Here is a 19396-nt window from a genome sequence, read left to right as displayed (position 1 = left end):
CCACACACAATAACATCTACACGTTTGCAATATGTGCCAGCCCCATCTCCTCATCTGGCCAATAAAGCGTGCTAAGGAAACCCAGGCAGACCAAGCAGTGGAGGGACACCTGGATTATGGATCTTCCTTGACAGGATTTTTTTGGGGGGGGGGGTTCAGCGCACGTGTGGGATTTTTGTGTGTGTCAGCCCCATACCACAACCCCAAGCCTACAGTCCAGCTGACACAGGCGCGGTTTAACCACCCTCGTGTGCGTTTCAGCCCGCCAGGATTTCATTGCTCGCTCCCCGCAAGCAGCGGGGCTGCTCCCCAGCCGGGTAGGGAGCCCTCTGACTGCCTGAGCGAGGGGGCTCCCCTGGACTTCCACGCCAGGGCAGGGCGCTGTGGCAGGCTGCAAAGCGGCCGGTCCCTGCAGCTCCCAGCCCGCCCCTTTCCCGGTGCGCGTGTGGGGCTCACACACACACACACACACACGCCGCCCGGCCCTCCCCCGCCGCTCGCCCAGCCCGGCCAGACAGGGACACGCTTCCCCAGCCCGCTGCCGCCGCCTGCCCCGGGACAAGCCAAATGTCCTCGGCGCCCCTCCGCTCGCCCACCCTGCGGCCCCACAGGATGAAGAAGGACGAGTCTTTCCTGGGCAAGCTCGGCGGGACCCTGGCGAGGAAGAAGAAAGCGAAGGAGGGTGAGTCTGCCGGGAGGCGGGGGGGGGGGGACGGGGGGACGGGGACAAAGTGAATCAGAGCAACGTGACTCGCAGCAGCTGCTGCGGGCTCCCCCCCCCCCCCCAGCTGGCCAGGGAAACGGGGGCAGGGACGCATTGGGAACAACCCCCCCGCCCCCCCTTTGTTATTTCCATGGGCTTGAGGGCAGAGGAGGGGGGCCGAGAGCCCGCAGGCAGGTCTGGCGCCCTGCTGGGGCGGTGCGTGCCAGGGCCTGGCCCGCAGGGGCGGGCTGCGGAGAGCGCGCTCGGCAGAGGCAGCCTGGTCGCGCGGCGGGGCTGGGGGGCGCTCGCAGTCGGGGGCAGCACGGAGCGGTGTGGGGGAGCGGCCGCAGCTCAGCTTGGTTGCGGGGGCGCCGCTCAGTACAGACCGGCCCTTGCGTAGCCAGTGCTAACGTCAAAGGCTGCAGGGTCGTGCCCCGGATCTCACATAAAGCGCTGAGGCTCTAGCTTGCCGAATATTGGAAACCCTCCCTTCACTGCTTACTACGAGCTCTTCCTTTATTTGCTCCTCGTTCACTTAGGCAGGACGAGCCGCTTCCACTTCTTTTTCTGTCTAGTTTTGCTTCCCAGCTCCCATGCTCTTGCGCGTGGGCTCTCAGTGAGGAGTGATAAGCCCGACACTTTTTTTCTGTTGGAAAATGAGCTCATCGTTGGGAAAAGGCTGAGAGCCACTGCTCCAGCACAATGCTGTGGTGTTGGGGTTGTGCAAGAGACCCTGTAAATCCAGCCAGCTGTTTTCCAGGGCTGGTCTACATGCTGTTTTGCTACAGGCCTACCTGTTTTGGCTAGGGGTGAGACGGGATCCCTTTCCTCGCTGCAGTGAGTGTTTGCAGTGCCGTGCTACCATGGCGCAGCTGTGCTGCAGGTGTGATTTAAGTGTAAACCTAGCCCTAGTGTGGACACAGTTGTGCTGGTATAAGGGCCAGGTCTGCACTATAAAGTTTTGCTGGCATTGCTATATTGGTCACTACTTTTACTAGTATAGTTTATTTCTCTTGGAGTGAGGGGGACCTGGAATAGGCTATGCCAGCTAACGCACAGTTTTGTTCATATAAATTGCATCCACACTAAGGCCTGGTCTAAGCTAGAAAATGAAATTGGCTTAACTACATCAGTGAAAGGTGTGAAAAATCCACACCTCTGAACAATATAGCTAGGTCATTTTAAGTCTCCTTGTAGACAGTGCTAGGTTGACAGAAGAATTCTTTCCTTGATCTAGCTGCCTCTTGGGGAGGTGAGTTACCTACGCTAACAGGAGAACCCCTCCCATCAGCATAGGTAGTGTCCATTTTAACTATGGACAAACCCTCATGGCGGTGATACTGCTTTAATTGTATCAGAATAGTTAAAATGATGCAACTTTTATGTAAACAAGAAGATACTGTAATTAGATTTTGTAGAACTAGTTTTAATTCTTTATAAACTAAACTTAAATTTTCCCCTAAACTAATTGACAACATCCCTTTTAAGGATAACTCACTTTCTTGCCCTTTGATTCTTTGACTCTGAATGCATGTCTAGTCCTATATAGGAGGTATCCCTCAGCATCATCATCCTTACTCTCAAACAACTGATATCTGGTAGCAGGAAATCCGAGTGTCATTTCCTTACGTTTGAATCTAATTTTTACGTTTTTACTAATCAGAGACATTCTTGGCTCTGGTCTAGATTAAGATTGGAGGTGAGGGGGAAGGGGATAAATCACTTAATTTGAAACTCCTTTCACTTAACTATTGAAATTGTACAAAGAAAAGGATGCATCCGATGAAGTGAGCTGTGACTCACGAAAGCTTATGCTCAAATAAATTTGTTAGTCTCTGAGTTGCCACAAGTACTCCTTTTCTTTTTGCGAATACAGACTAACACAGCTGCTACTCTGAAACCTATTGAAATTGTGTATGTTTTAATTACACTTAATTATTCTATGAACAGCAATTAACTGTACATTTTTTTTTAAAATATAAATGTTTGGCATCCAAACTTGGATCAAAGGAGATGTTGCTAGGCCATACCAAACCACAACCCGGGAGAAGAAAAGCCATTTCCTTTGATTAGTATACTTTTTTAATCCAGAGTTTCTCAGACTTTGTCCCACTGTTCCATTTCTGAGGTACTGAAGAAATATAGACACAACGTCCCCTGATATAAGTCAATTTCAAAATATACAACTAAGTTTTTGGTTTTTGAAGGTGACTCTTTGAGCCTAAATAGGTTGCCAGCATCACTTTTAAACAAACAATTTCCACATTGTAAGATTGTATTTTTCAGGACATCTGCTGCTGCAGTCACTTTTAGATGAGGCCAAATGCATGTTTTGCTGAGCTTGCCCATTATTTTGCCAACTCTTGTAGTGGCCACAGCTCCCGCTGGCTATAGAATTCTTATTTTAATTATTGTCTTTTGTATCAGATGGAAACTGCTTGAGTTGTATTGCTTTTCTTGATGGGAAGGAAATCTAAATTTGTGACTCTTTCCTTTAAATGGGATGAATGGAAATGAAGAAAAAAAAATTTCCACAGACCTGTGTAGTTACCAACAATTTGTTTATTTCATGTTTACGTTCTGGCGGGGCCAGCATTATGACTTTGAGTGCATGGAGGTTATTCACTGTAAAGGGAAGTGGCTTGCATTCCTTTACCTTCTTCTGCCTTCTTCCCTACACCAGCCAGCTATTTCTTTCAACCCGCCAAGGCACAAATGCAGTATGTGACAAAGATCCAAAATGAAAGACCCCAAAAATGCACATACAGGAAACTTGAAAGCAAATGTTGGGTTTCATTTCTTTCATATAAATAACCTTCTCTCTAACCTTAGTTTAATGATTCCAGTGTTGCAGACTCCAAGCATTTAAAAATCATGAGTTGCATCTAAACAATTCATGAGATTGGCGTAAAAATAATGGGATTTTTTTTTTTTAAAGTGTTGGGTTCTTTTTCTTTGCCTCCTGGTTTTTGATGCTTTTTGGGTGCACATTTTCAAGCTTTGCTCTGCAAACATCAGGGCTAGAAACTGCCTTTTTAAAAATAAAAATAAAAGCTGGGATTCTCCCCTAGTGATACACCTCCAGGAACTACAGATTTACACACACCAAAAATTGTGAGACTCAAGATAATGTTGCCAGAATTCACAGACTCATGGAAACGTAAGACTGGGAGGGACCTTGAGAGGTCATCTACATTGTCAGTACTTTGTTTCTGGATAGTTCTGGTCTAAATTTTCATTAATAATGTGAGAGGGCATGGAATAGAGGGAACTTTAAGACTAAAATGAGTGCCGTCCCTTGAAATGAGATGTTTGAAAAGTATGTGGTCAATCCCATTCATCTATGGTTGGGAATGTGGGAAATTGCTCACCAGAAATTATTGATACAGGGGCTCTCCCAAAACATATGAGTTAGTGTAATGCCAACGGAGTTACATATCCAGCAGTGGTCAAAATTAATGAGGCCTATTACCAATAGCCTGTATTGGGGATAGTATATTCGAAAAAGTGTCTTTTGGTGAATAAGATGTAGTCTTGGAGTCTGTAGTTGTTTTTTTAACATTAGATACAATTTTGTATTCCATTGGGTCAGAGATAGTTGTGTATCCAAATCTCTATTCCAAGCATCTCTGAAACTATCAGTTTTTAGCAGAGACAAGATGGGTGAGGTAATATTTTTTTTTATTGGCCCAAATTCTGTTGGTGAGAGAGACAAGCTTGGCATACAATCTTTGGCAGAATTTTTTGGACCAGAAAATCATAAAAGGATACTGTTGGCAGAGTAAATCCGGGAAGTTTCCTCCAAAACCATGGAGGTTCTGGAGATCCCAATGCATCTGGTCCAAATACATTCATAAGTAAATGCTTTAGCTGGAGATATGTCCATGCTCTGGAGCAGGGCAAGCCAAATTGTTGCCAAAGATCTACAAATGGTTTAAAGTTATCATTGGCAATTAGCTGCGACATAGTCATCATTCCTCTGCCCATCCAATCCCTCCACATGAAAGTTTTGCCAACGATTTTCAGGCTAAGGATTGCTCCATTGGACTGCCTCTACATGGAAAAATGGATGGAAGCAGAACCTCCTAGCCAAGTTTGACCAAGCTTGCCTCACAGCTGTTGTTGTGGGAGCTCTGGAGCCATCAAATCTATAATAATTTGATCCTACAATGCCTGAACGGGAGATGGGGTGTACCAAAAAATTACACTCCTTTAACTCCCAATCCACTGATGTTCTGTACTGAGCTTAATTCCTCCTGCTGCTCTGCGGTTAGCTAGAGTTTGTTTATTTAATTTAGATTAAATTATTTGAAAAGATGCCTATCCAAGACTTTAGGCACTTTGACACCTCATTCATAATACATTGAAATCCCAGGAGCATTAAAGTAATAATTTCAACAGGAATTCAGCCAGCCACCTACAAAAACTCCTTTCTCTCCTTTTGTCATTGTGTGAGCATACCCTCAGCCCTCTCTGCAAACCCTCTCAAACAGATGGTTTTTGCAGCCTACCTTGAAGGATACCAAATTCAGGCTATTCTGGACCAAAAGTGTGTGTATGGGGCATTCCACAGACGCACAGCCTTCGGAGAGAACACCCTGCCAGCTGTCCCTTCTCTTTTCTAACAAGGGGGATCCAGCTCTAGCACTCCTACTGCCAGCAGTTGTGACAGTATGGCACAGGGAGAGAGGTGGTCCCTCAGGTAGGCCAGTCCCAAGCATTTAGCGCTTTATAGGTCATTAACCAACACTCCATCTGAAGACCAATGGGCAGCCAGTTTAGATCCCAAAGCACTGGTTAATGTGTAGCTCACATAGGGGGCATGTTGCAGTCATCTAATCCTGAGGTGACAAAAGCGTGGATCGCTGTTCAAAGTCCACATCTGAATGAAATGACCAGACGTGGATGGCAAAAAACTGACATCTCGCACCACTTGTCCCGTAAACAAGGGTGATGTGAGAATAGAGCTGGTGAAGAGCGCACCTAGGGGGCCGCCTCACCAGTGGTGAAGGACAAAAGAGCAAACCATAAAGGGATTGCTTTTTGGAGGAACAAGGTTTCTTGTTTGACACTTTTGACAAACAAGACCACTTTGACACTTCCTGGCCTCTGACACCACGGGCTAACTCCACGTTTCGAATCTTACCATCACCTGTGCCACACAGCCTGGCTGGCCGGAAGTTTCCCACCGAGAGATTCTCATCTTAGTGATCTCTTACTTTGCTGGCTTCTCACCGCAACAGGAGCAGCTGACTCAGTCATAACATGTTACTGATCCCCCATCTAAATCCCTCAACACAAATGTAATAGGGTGGTCTGCCCCTTAAAGGGCCAATGAGGCCAGAGATCAGCCAGCCCTGTGCTGGAAGAGGAGCCTAGCAGGCAAGTGCTGGGAATCAGCTGACCCGCTTGGCAGTGTCAGATGATTGGGCCTAATGATTACCAGATAGGGGATGCAGCTGAAGCCTGGGAGGTGATGAGTCTTGGCTCAGTGGAGGTGCTAACTGCTAACGGTATGTCTATGCTGCAATTAAACATTCGTGGCTGGCCCGTTTCAGCTGACTTGGGCTAAGGGGCCGTTCAGTTGCAATGTAGACTTTCGGGTTTGGCCTGGAGACTGAGCTCTGGGATCCTCCCCCCTCGTAGGGTCCCAGAGGCCGGGCTCTAGACCGAGCCCGAATGTCTACACCGCAATTGAACAGCCCCTTAGCCCAAGCCCCATGAGCCGGAGTCAGCTGACACAGGTCAGCTGCAGGTTTGTAATTGTAGTGTAGACATAGCCTAAACTGCCAGGGCCCCCCACAATCTGGTTTGAGAATAGGACTGTTGTTTCGTTTGTCACTCAGCATTTCTTGTGTTGGACAATAAATAGAGTCCTTAGGTAAGGGCTATGAACTGATCTGTGTGTGGCTTGTTATCTTTCCCTGGCTGGTGACTGAGTTTACAGACCTACACTAAATGATCCACTATCTTTTTTAACGCTTTATTTATTTAGGAATTAACAGATCTTAGCTATGTAAATATCGGAGACAATACAATCATCTTTCCAACAGTGATCTTTTGTTAGAGAAACTTTACACAGTAATATAACAACCAGATCTCTCTATTTAACAACATGTTTTGTTACAGAGTGAGCACCATTTTGCTTCCCATGGCATGAAATGATCCAGTATTTAAAATAAAACAAAAACCCTAACATTCTTCCCCTGTCCCTTGCAGAGCGTAATGCTGATTGAGAGAATGACTTCTGAGGACAGATCTACGCTTAAAGTGCTGCATTGGCGCAGCTGCATTGACTGTACTGTTTAAGTGAAGATGCTCCTGTGCCAGTGGGAGAAGCTCTTCTGTCCACATAGTGCTGTCCGCCCAGGGAGTCAGGTCAGTATGACTGTGTCGCTCAGGGGTCTGGATTTTTCACACCCCTGGGCGACTTGGTTATACCAATATAGGTCTGTAGTGTAGACCTGGCCTGAGTAAACAGCAGGAAAATCCCTTTCAGCAAGAGTTCATGTGCTTTCAGATTAGTTCAGATGCTTACATTTTGTGCTCTGGCTGGTGATTGCTTCCCCGAAGCCTGGGCCTGGACCTCAGCTGATCATTTAAAGGAGTCGTTTAGCTGGTGAACTTCTTCCATTGCCAAAACCTAGCAGGTCAGTATTTCCCGTTGCATCACAATTGTCATTCTTGGTGGCAGTCTTGTCTGCTCTGGGGATTTGCTCTGGCTACAGCCATTGCTGGTCTGCAGATTTCAAGCACGGGTAACTTATAAGTGGTGTTGACTGTCTATACCAGAGGTTTGCACTGGTGCAGCTATGCTGTAGACAGGTCCAAAGTAGGGCCAAGGCCGAGCTGATAGCTCAGCCCTGGAGACGTTAGGCATCAGGGTTGAGGCATGTACTGGGGTGGTGCATGGAATCCTGCACTCCTGCTGCCTTTGCTGTAACTTTTAGTCTGATGTGTGTCGTCTTCATTTTATGACCGGGGTACAGAGTGCCAAATAACTGCAAGCGGCTGGGCACTGTTGTGGTATTTCTTGCCAAACAGGAAACCTCTTGAGTTCACCTGTTTCTTGCAAATCCTGGAGGTGGAGCTTGAGACAGGGTTCCACTAAGCAGTGCGTACGGTGTCTTGGCGTGGTGTTCTGCGTGTTTAGACTGTTACCAGAGACCAGTGTTATTAGATCTTGCTGTTTAACGTCACTCACTATGTGAAGGGATCATATTGTGTGTAATTTGGAAGCTTGTGTTTAAATGTAGGTGGCAATGGATTCATCAGTGTAGGGAGCAGAAAATAAGTGGGGCCCTGATCCCTCAATCCTTGTACGTGCAAGTAGCCCCATTGAAGTTAAGGGGACTGCTTGGATAAGGAGGTACTACTTTTACGAGTAAGAGCTGCAGGATTGAGCCCTTCCCTAGCTACAATAGTGATTCCGAGCCTCTTCCTCAATGATGCTCTGCCTTTCTGTGTCTGTGAACTGGATCTTGTGTCTTGTTGATGACTGTGGGAGTCCCTCCCATCCGTGTTCCATAGAGTCACGTTCCATAGCAGGAAACAACTAATACTGTAGCTCTTCTTGTATCCTCCTTATCTTGTTAACAAGGCACTCTGTGTCCCTTTTGTTTCCTGCCTGGCCGGATGTTTGCTCCTCCTCCCGTTTCAAAGTTCTTCCCCTCTTGGCCACCATTGTGTGCCATGTGGAAATAATGAGTAAAAACTCTTGCCGCAGGGCTCTGCAGTGACATTTCTGACAAATGATCGCAAACCTCAGGGCCAGTTTGGAGGATCATATTTCACAGCTGCAGTACAATTGAAATGCCATAGCCATGAAATGCAAACTTTAAGTGGAAGAACAGACCAGACAATTCGTACATCATTTCAACCATTGGGTCTGCAGCACTAGTGTTCCTAAATAAAGAGCAAATTAATAATAAAATGGAAAACGTTCTAGGTATTAAATGCCATATTTCACCAATGTTGTGTATTAGATAACCCATTATTTGTGCAGGATACTTCCAGTTCCAGTAGCTATTTAAGAAAAGCATTGGCGGTAGATAGAGCACTAGAATGGGAACGTTGAAACCTGAGTTCTGTCCCCGGCTCTGGCACCGACCTGCCTTTTGACAGCACTTCACCTCTCTCTGCTTTGGTTTCCTCTGGTGTAAAGTAGGGAGAATGATACTTAGTTCGCTTCTTGTAAACTCATCTTATGAGATCCGTGGATGAAAAGCACTGTAAGAGCCAAGTGTAATTTATTGTTCATCTATGCCCAGCGAGGTATTCTGAGGTAATGGAAGAGTGGCACACAGCTTTCAGTGTCAGAGTTGGAAACACTGATTTCTAGTTGATCTGCATATGAAAGGGTGATATATTAACAAAAAGAAAGAGAGAGACAGCGCAGAATCTTTGGTCTGCACTTGGTTAGCTTTTATGATCCATTTACGCAGCATCACTGCTGCTCATATCTATATAAAGTTAAATAAGTAGATCAATGGTGGAATGAAAGCTGGTTAAGCAGAAGTGATTGTTTTTAGAAGGGGAATTTACATTTAAAATGATACATGTACCTATATGGAGGCAGGTGATATTCCTGCCTTGATAGACACACACTGGATTGAGTCCAACTTATTCCCCTTCCTAGTGTTTCCTTAAATAACAACAAACATGAATTTGCTTCTGAGCTTGGCTGTTCATAGGATTCTACCATTCAGGGCCCCTCTGCCCCTGCCACTAGTTCCCTCTGCATTGGGTCAGGTCTAAACTTTAAAGTTTTGCTGGCATAGCAGTGTCAGTTAGTGAGGAGTGTATTTTTTTTGTTGTTGCTTTTTTTAAATGACATAGCTATGCTGGCAATGCTTAGGGTTGCCAACTTTCTAATCGCACAAACCTGAACACCCTTTCTCCGTCCCTTCCCCAAGGTCCTGCCCTTGCCCAGCAGCCCTGTCCCCTGCTCACTCCATTTCCCCACCCTCACTCACTTGCTCATTTTCACTGGGCTGGGGCAGGGGAGTTGGGTGCAGGAGGGGGTTAGAGCTATGGCTGGGGATGCGGGCTCTGGGATGGGCCAGAAATGAGGGGTTCAGGGTATGGGAGGGGGCTCCGGACTGGGACAGGGGATTGGGGTGCAGGAGGAGGTGAGGGCTCCATCTGGGGATGCTGGCTCTGGGCTGGGGCTAGGGATGAGGGCTTTGGAGTGCAGGAGGGGGCTTTGGGGTGGGGCATAGTGTTGCGGTGGCGGGGTGAGGGCTCCAGCTGGGGGTGCAGACTCTGGGATGGGGCTGGGGATGAGGTGTTTGGGGTACAACAGGGGGCTCTGGGCTGGGGCTGAAGGGTTTGGAATGTGGGAGGGGGTTGGGGCGTGGGAGGTGGTTCGGGTGGGGAGCTTGAGGGGCTTCGGGGTGCGGGCTCCAGGAGAGAGTTTGGGTGTGGGAGGCGGCTCAGGGCTGGGGCGGGGGGTTGGGTGGCTCCCGAGTCCACAGAAACACCCGCTCCTAGGTGGAGGTGAGGCCAGGCGGCTCTGCGCACTGCCCTCGCTCGGAGGCACCACTGCAGTTCCAGCCAATGGGACTCCGTCTAGGAGCTGAGGGACACATTGCCGCTTCTGGGGAGCCTAGTGGAGCCAGGCAAGAAGCCTTCCAGCCCTGCACCAACTGGACTTTTAATGGCCTGGTCAGTGGTGCTGACTGGAGCTGCTAGGATCCCTTTTTGACTGGGTGTTCCGGTTGAAAACTGGACACCTGGCACCCCTAGCAATGCTGTATATGCAGTTATACCAACAAAAGAATTTTTTTGCCAGTATAGTTTATTTCATTTAGGGAACTTGTCTAAGTTATACTAGCAAAAGCTTTTAAGTGTGGACAATACCTCTGAGAGAAATGGTGGATCTTTTTATGGATCTTGGATCGTAGCTAAAAACCTTCACTTGGTCTGGCAGGAGCAAGAATCAGCAGAATAGCTCTGCAACTTTATTAGAGCAGGTTGAAAAACAAACACCCTTTTTTAAAAAAATTGAAATACTGAAGTTGTTTTTATTTCAAAGTGTTTTGAAATAGCTTTTTTTGTTTTCACTAAAATTTTTGGATTTTTTTAAAAACTTTTTTCAGAAATGGTAGCAAAATAGTTATCAAAATAATTTACAGAAAATCAGTTTTCACAACTGTTTTTAAAAATATTGTTGGAGGGGAAAAGGCATTTTATAGACTGCTCAGTTCCTTTGTGGTGGTTGACTTGTGGTGGTTTAGGCTGGACTATATCTGCAATGCATGAAATCATAACTACTTCAGTGCTTTTTATGGATTGTAACATATCAGGGCTCTTTATTAATGTAAATTTTATTCAAGTGATTCACAGCTCAGTACTGTGGGAGTACAGAGGGCTTATTCAATACAGTTCTGAGTTTTATATACACAAGGAGTATTGTAAAATTAAATCTCTTTGGCATATTTTAAAAGCAGCCGCCTAGGCCAAACATTCGCATATGATTGATGTTTATTCTGTCATCTTTTCACTCTCTGCAGCAAACCGAAATTGCCTCCATCATTCTTCACCCAAGAGAATGTTCTGTCTGGTCCAAAATGTTCCGCTTTTAAGACTTGATTGAAAGCCCATTGAAGTCAATGGGAGTCTTTCCACTTACTTCATTGGGCTTTGGATCATGCCTTTATTTCACAAGAACAGGGGCTCAGCTAGTGAACTCCTTCCATTGCTGAAATCTATCAGTTTCTAGGTAAGGGTTCAAGTGCCAGGTGATCTGGGACAAGAGCTAGGTGAGGCAGACTCTGCTTGCTGTAGGGTTCAGTGTTTTAGCAGCTTCAGGCTTGCTGCTCAGCCTACGTGATAACTTTATCCACAGTGCAGAGAGGTTTCCTGATACAGGAAGTACCAGGTATACATATGGTCAATACCGTGGACACAGAAGTCCAGAGTTTCAAACTTGAGGGCATGGGGAGTGAGTAAAAATATATGACTGAGATTTTCAAAGTTGCCTAGGGGGATTTGGATATCCAATTTCCATTTAGAATCATAGAATATCAGGGTTGGAAAGGACCTCAGGAGGTCATCTAGTCCAACCCCCTGCTCAAAGCAGGACCAATCCCCAATTAAATCATCCCAGCCAGGGCTTTGTCAAGCCTGACCTTAAAAACTTCTAAGGAAGGAGATTCTACCACCTCCCTAGGTAACGCATTCCAGTGTTTCACCACCCTCCGAGTGAAAAAGTTTTTCCTAATATCCAACCTAAACCTCCCCCACTGCAACTTGAGGCCATTACTCCTTGTCCTGTCCTCTTCTACCACTGAGAATAGTCTAGAACCATCCTCTTTGGAACCACCTCTCAGGTAGTTGAAAGCAGCTATCAAATCCCCCCTCATTCTTCTCTTCTGCAGACTAAACAATCCCAGTTCCCTCAGCCTCTCCTCATAAGTCATGTGTTCCAGACCCCTAATCATTTTTGTTGCCCTTCGCTGGACTCTCTCCAATTTATCCACATCCTTCTTGTAGTGCGGGGCCCAAAACTGGACACAGTACTCCAGATGAGGCCTCACCAATGTCGAATAGAGGGGAACGATCACGTCCCTCGATCTGCTCGCTATGCCCCTACTTATACTACTATGCCCCTACATCCCAAAATGCCATTGGCCTTCTTGGCAACAAGGGCACACTGTTGACTCATATCCAGCTTCTCGTCCACTGTCACCCCTAGGTCCTTTTCCGCAGAACTGCTGCCTAGCCATTCGGTCCCTAGTCTGTAGCTGTGCATTGGGTTTTTCCGTCCTAAGTGCAGGACCCTGCACTTATCCTTATTGAACCTCATCAGATTTCTTTTGGCCCAATCCTCCAATTTGTCTAGGTCCCTATGTACCCTATCCCTGCCCTCCAGCATATCTACCACTCCTCCCAGTTTAGTATCATCCACAAATTTTCTGGGAGTGCAATCCACACCATCCTCCAGATCATTTATGAAAATATTGAACAAAACCGGCCGCAGGACCGACCCTTGGGGCATTCCACTTGATACCGGCTGCCAACTAGACATGGAGCCATTGATCACTACCCGTTGGGCCCGACAATCTAGCCAACTTTCTACCCACCTTATAGTGCATTCATCCAGCCCATACTTCCTTAACTTGCTGACAAGAATACTGTGGGAGACCATGTCCAAAGCTTTGCTAAAGACAAGAAACAATACATTCACTGCTTTCCCTTCATCCACAGAACCAGTAATCTCATCATAGAAGGCGATTAGATTAGTCAGGCATGACCTTCCCTTGGTGAATCCATGCTGACTGATCCTGATCACTTTCCTCTCGTGTAAGTGCTTCAGGATTGATTCCCTGAGGTGCTCCATGATTTTTCCGGGGACTGAGGTGAGGCTGACTGGCCTGTAGTTCCCAGGATCCTCCTTCTTCCCTTTTTTTAAAGATTGGTACTACATTAGCCTTTTTCCAGTCATCCAGGACTTTCCCCGTTCGCCACGAGTTTTCAAAGATAATGGCCAATGGCTCTGCAATCACAGCCGCCAATTCCTTTAGCACTCTCGAATACAACGCGTTCGGCCTCATGGACTTGTGCACGTCCAGCTTTTCTAAATAGTCCCTAACCACCTTTTTCTCCACAGAGGGCTGGCCACCTACTCCCCATGCTGTGATGCCCAGCGCAGCAGTCTGGGAGCTGACCTTGTTCGTGAAGACAGAGGCAAAAAAAGCATTGAGTACATTAGCTTTTTCCACATCCTCTGTCACTAGGTTGCCTCCCTCATTCATTAAGGGGCCCACACTTTCCTTGGCTTTCTTCTTGTTGCCAACATACCTGAAGAAACCCTTCTTGTTACTCTTAACATCTCTTGCTAGCTGCAGCTCCAGGTGTGATTTGGCCCTCCTGATTTCATTCCTACATGCCCAAGCAATATTTTTATACTCTTCTCTGGTCATTTGTCCAGTCTTCCACTTCTTGTAAGCTTCTTTTTTATGTTTAAGATCCGCAAGGATTTCACCGTTAAGCCAAGCTGGTCGCCTGCCATATTTACTATTCTTTCGACACATCGGGATGGTTTGTCCCTGTAACCTCAACAGGGATTCCTTGAAATACAGCCAGCTCTCCTGGATTCCTTTCCCCTTCATGTTATTCCCCCAGGGGATCCTACCCATCAGTTCCCTGAGGGAGTCGAAGTCTGCTTTCCTGAAGTCCAGGGTCCGTATTCTGCTGCTTACCTTTCTTCCCTGTGTCAGGATCCTGAACTCAACCAACTCATGGTCACTGCCTCCCAGATTCCCGTCCACTTTTGCTTCCCCCACTAATTCTTCCTGGTTTGTGAGCAGCAGGTCAAGAAAAGCTCTCCCCCCCCCCCCCCCCCAGTTGGCTCCTCTAGCACATGCATCAGGAAATTGTCCCCTACATTTTCCAAAAACTTCCTGGATTGTCTATGCACCGCTGTATTGCTCTCCCAGCAGATATCAGGAAGATTAAAGTCGCTCATGAGAACCAGGGTGTGTCATCTAGTAGCTTCTGCGAGTTGTTGGAAGAAAGCCTCGTCCACCTCATCCCCCTGGTCCGGTGGTCTATAGCAGACTCCCACCACTACATCACTCTTGTTGCTCACACTTCTAAACTTAATCCTGAGACACTCAGGTTTTTCTGCAGTTTCATACTGGAGCTCTGAGCAGGCTCCCTTACATACAGTGCTACTCCCCCACCTTTTCTGCCCTGCCTGTCCTTCCTGAACAGTTTATAACCATCCATGACAGTATTCCAGTCAAGTGAGTTATCCCACCAAGTCTCTGTTATTCCAATCACGTCATAATTGCTTGACATCACCTGGACCTCCAGTTCTCCCTGCTTGTTTCCAAGGCTTTGTGCATTTGTATATAGGCACTTGAGATAACCTGCTGATCGCCCCTCATTCTCAGTATGAGGTAGGAGCCCTCCCCTCACAGACGTTCCTGCCTGTGCTTCCTTTATTTATTCTAAAGGTGATTAGGTTTCCAAATCCCTTGCACGTGGATGAAAATCTCAGCCTGTGTTTATGAATTTGGAAGTGTGGGGTGTTATGTGAGGATACATGGGACATAGAGAACTCTTGATGACTACTTGTTAGGGACATCAGAAAAGCTAAGAACGCAGTAAACTGACACTGGCATATACCATAAGAAGGACCCACTGCTTTCATATAGCAGTGTCTCTTTGGGACTTTTGACCATCATTACAGCTGGTAGAGCCTGTAAGTGGAGCTGCTTTATGCTTCCCCTGTTAACTTCAGAGTTGTGCACCGCCGTTTCATATTTTCAACCTTACTGTGTTCCTGTTTCAGTGGTTCATCTTCCTCAGCACATCAGCAAACTAAGAGGCATCCCTCAAACCCGTTATGTTTTTTTTAGAAGACTTAGTGACAGCAGGAAGTAGGGAAGACAAAAGCTGGTTACCCGCAGGCTTTCTCTTGCACTGACCTCAAGTCATCAAAGCAGTCATGACTTCAGCAGATTTTGTTCTCTGACATCTCGGGCTAACTGCATGCAGTTATTTATAATTTACTGCAGAAGCTAGTGACTTAAAAGTCAGCTTGCAGTATCTAAAACAGAAAAACCTGACCTGCTCGTCAACCTGAATCTGTGCCTCTTGGGACCTGATTGATGCAACAGGCTATGTCTAGTCAGCGATCATTGTGTTGATTCTATTGATGTCTTAGTCTGAATGGTTCTCTCATGGAGCTCTTATGTTTTCATTACCAGCTGACATTTCCCTCCTCCCCCAGTATATTCTCTATCCAGTTTTTATTGTCTCATGAGGCCTCCATGACTCTGAGTAATGTGGTGATTGGTGACAACTTGTGGCAGTAATACTCATAGATTCATAGATACTAGGTCAGAAGAGACCATTAAGATCATCTAGTCTGACCTCCTGCACAACGCAGGCCACAGAATCTCACCCACTCACTCCTGCAAAAAACCTCTCACCTATGTCTGAGCTATTGAAGTCCTCAAATCGTGGTTTAAAGACTTCAAGGAGCAGAGAATCCTCCAGCAAGTGACCCGTGCCCCATGCTACAGAGGAAAGCGAAAAACCTTCAGGGCCTCTTCCAGTCTGCCCTGGAGGAAAATTCCTTCCCGACCCCAAATATGGCGATCAGCTAAACCCTGAGCATATGGGCAAGATTCACCAGGCAGATACGACAGAAAATTCTTTCCTGGGTAACTCAGATCCCACCCCATCTAACATCCCATCACAGGCCATTAGGCCTATTTACCATGAATATTTAAAGATCAATTAATTACCAAAATCATGTTATCCCATCATACCATCTTCTCCGTAAACTTATCAAGTTTAATCTTAAAGCCAGATAGATCTTTTGCCCCCACTGCTTCCCTTGGAAGGCTATTCCAAAACTTCACTCCTCTGATGGTTAGAAACCTTTGTCTAATTTCAAGTCTAAACTTCCCAATGACCAGTTTATATCCATTTGTTCTTGAGTCCACATTGGTACTGAGCTTAAATAATTCCTCCACCCCATTACATGGTTTTCCAGCAGACGATGGTGTCACGGAGTCCCTGGGCGATGCTCTGGAACTGCTCCCCATGAAGCCAGTCAGGACTCTGGGGCAGTCGCCTTTCTGTGAGCAGCCTGTCTTCAGGACACACAGCTCACACAGCTTCCACCTTCCTGGGTCTGACCTCGGAGCATTCAGCATCCTCTGCCCTCCGGGCGCTTCCCCCCAGCGAGTCCGCTCAGGTGGGGCTCCTGGGGAAGCCAGAGGGTCCTGCACCCCAACTTCGCAGTCAGACGTGACTCTCAGCCAGCCAGTAAAACAGAAGGTTTATTAGACGACAGGAGCATGGTCTAAAACAGAGCTTGCAGGTGCAGAGAACGGGACCCCTCAGCTGGGTCCATTTTGGGGGGCAGTGAGCCAGACAACCACGTCTGCACTTCACTCCATGTCCCAGCCAGCCCCAAACTGAAAACCCCCTCCAGCCCCTCCTCCTCTGGGCTTTGTTCCTTTCCCGGGCCAGGTGGTCACCTGATTCCTTTGTTCTCCAACCCTTTAGCTCTCACCTTGCAGGGGGGAAGGGCCCAGGCCATCAGTTGCCAGGAAACAGGGTGTTGGCCATTCTCTGTGTCCAGACCCCTGCACACACCTGCCCTCTAGGGCTCTGCAATGATCATACACCCTTACCCCACCCCCTAGATACTTAAGAACTGCCTAGGGGAAACTGAGGCACCCCCACACTATTCAGAGGAAACATTAAGAACAGTCCCACTTCGTCACAGATGGCGACTGTTGGGAGGGATGCGTTGTTACTTTGAGTGGATTTTGTCTTTGAAATATGTTAAATACATTAGTTGTTACTGCTGGAGGTTACTGATTCCCACTGGGGCTGTATTAGGTCAGTTGATGCAATAGATTGAGTTACATGCTATGATATGCAAAATATGGCATTTGTGTTGGGTTTTCCTGGCCACATGTGTGGTAGATATGGAATACCTCTTGCTTTATGTGCTATTTTTGTTACTCTCTTTAGTCATCACCTCTGAGATGGCTAATGCTTGTGTTTGTGCAGGCACATGTCTGCACACACTACTAACCTTTACTGGATGGAATGTGTCCAGCCTGCCCATGTATGTATTTCTTGACTTGGGTCTTGTCTACAGGAGGATTTACTGTGAATCTACATTACCCCAGCTTGCTGTGTAGTAACTCACGGTGTGGCCACTGCTACAGCAAAAGTGTGAGAGTGTGGTTTAACATACTGCACTTTGAAGTAGTATGCTAAGCCGTATGCTAGGGCTTTCACTGTGGTGTAACAATGTTTGCACAGCAAGTTGGTGCACTACACAGTCACACAGTGGCTTACTGTGCAATAAGTCACCATGTAGACAACACTGGGACTCCATCTTAGCCACGAAGAAACCTGTGTTTCTGCAGCCAGAAGTCATGGATTCTGTGCTGCATGTAAATTAATTGAAAAACATGGTGTGCAACATGATTCCAGTTCAGTCTTGCCTTAAGGAGTCGGTTGGCAGAATATTTATTTTTTATTTATTTATGTATTGGAGGAGTGGGGTAAGGGGGAGGGAGAGAGGAGAAGGCAGTGTAGCCTAGGTGATGTGGCCCTGGACATGGTTTTATTTCTGGTGACCTTCAGCAAGTCTATTATCTCTCAGTGACTGTTTCTTAGACTTTAAAAAGAGGATAATGATACTTGCCTCTTCTGTAAAACACCTGGAGATCTCTATAAGAGCTGCTTGTTGTTGATGTTGTTGTTATTATTTATTATTATAAAAACACTTTTCAACACCCAATAAAATGTATTTTCAAGTGATCATAAAACAGGCCAGCCCTTCTGGCTTTAATGACTTCCAATTCCTCATTTAGTATTTCTTATTTAAAATGATTGAACTGTAATACAAATATACACTGAAAAGAAAGGATGTATTTTTCAGTGTAGCTGCCATATGTTGGCTGTGAAAACTTTTAATTAGCTAAGCGAGAGATGTACACCAGTTCTTTGGGGTGGGGAAATAAACTCCTGATGTCGTGAAACGTGGGAGTTGGATGAGATGGGGAACTATTACAGTCTCTTTATAGAGCATGTTGTCTGTTTCTCATTATCTTTAAATAAAAACAATGTGTGATCCTCAAAACACATCTTCCCACTTAGCCTGCTTGGCAAGAGTTTGAAGACATATTATTAAATAGATGCAAAGATTGTTGTCTCTTTCAGTTTAAAATAGAATGGCATTTGCATACTGTAGTTTTTGTCTTGCATAGTGGTATGGGTCTGATACACAGCTCTGGCACACACAGAGGATTGAATCTTCTTTTCTTCAGGGACGGTGGACTTTTGGAAGGGTTTCCAGGCATCTGATTGTGGACTTTCCCTTAATGTGCCTCTCCTAATTCGCTCTCCACTGGTCTTCATTCACATGCCATCTCGTTGGGATCATCGTTTGCCTCCCTTCCTGCTCATGCTCCAGAGATCTGCTACAGTGATGCTACCTCACCAGGATGTTGGGCAGGGAAGGAGTGGCTAGCACTATACCTTTAATCTATGCTGAGTCCAACCCCTTAGGGATCTATGTCATTGTTGACTCACTGGTAAGGCTGTTCACACCTAGGGTGACCAGATGTCCCGATTTTATAGGGACAGTCCCGATTTTTGGGTCTTTTTCTTATATAGGCTCTTATTACTTCCCACCCTCTATCCCGATTTTTCACATTTGGTGTCTGGTCACCCTATTCACACCCCATCTTGGAGCCCTGTCATATTGAAGCCAATCGGAATTGCAATTTACATACCCACTGAAGTGCCTGAAAACAATATGGGACTTCCTAGGTCACGGTGAAAGGAGTTTCATTGCACTAGGGAATTTTGCTTGAGAGCAAATCCGGCTGTGGGGAGGCAGCGTGGTACAGTGGAGAGTTTTCTCAAGGAAGTGAAAATACAGATAACAAGAATCTGTCCTGATTGGGAAATTTCACTTTTGTAATGGACAGGTCTGCACAAGCGACGCAGACTGTTGTTCCAAGGATGCTGGGTATTTTGGCATGTCACACCATGGGTAGTAACATGACTGTAAATTGACATTGGGAGTGAAGGAGGAGTTCTCACTGGAGAACAGAGCCCAAGGAATCAGGCTTCTGCCCTCTGAATGGCCTGAGCAGGATGTGGAGAAGGAAAGATTCCCATTCTAACCTACAGCAACCC

The 19396-nt window shown here is 46.4% G+C and overlaps 1 protein-coding gene across 2 annotated transcripts in view; it reads left to right on the top strand.

Annotated features, from left to right (window-relative positions):
- Positions 1-409: 409 nt before the first annotated feature.
- The window catches only part of PARVB (parvin beta), a 98726-nt gene continuing 79739 nt past the window's right edge, over positions 410-19396 (top strand). The window contains exon 1 of one of the 2 annotated variants that reach the window (XM_075121360.1): positions 410-682. In XM_075121360.1, the coding sequence (XP_074977461.1) occupies positions 568-682 (115 nt within the window). In that variant the 5' untranslated portion in view covers positions 410-567. The remainder of the gene's footprint in view (positions 683-19396) is intronic. The other variant, XM_048825152.2, reaches the window with a different exon arrangement.

The sequence above is a fragment of the Caretta caretta genome, chromosome 1 (assembly GCF_965140235.1).
Source record: "Caretta caretta isolate rCarCar2 chromosome 1, rCarCar1.hap1, whole genome shotgun sequence".
Taxonomy (NCBI): domain Eukaryota; kingdom Metazoa; phylum Chordata; order Testudines; family Cheloniidae; genus Caretta; species Caretta caretta.
The sequence above is the reverse complement of the archived record's forward strand: the minus strand, read 5'-3'. Positions and strand labels throughout refer to the sequence as shown.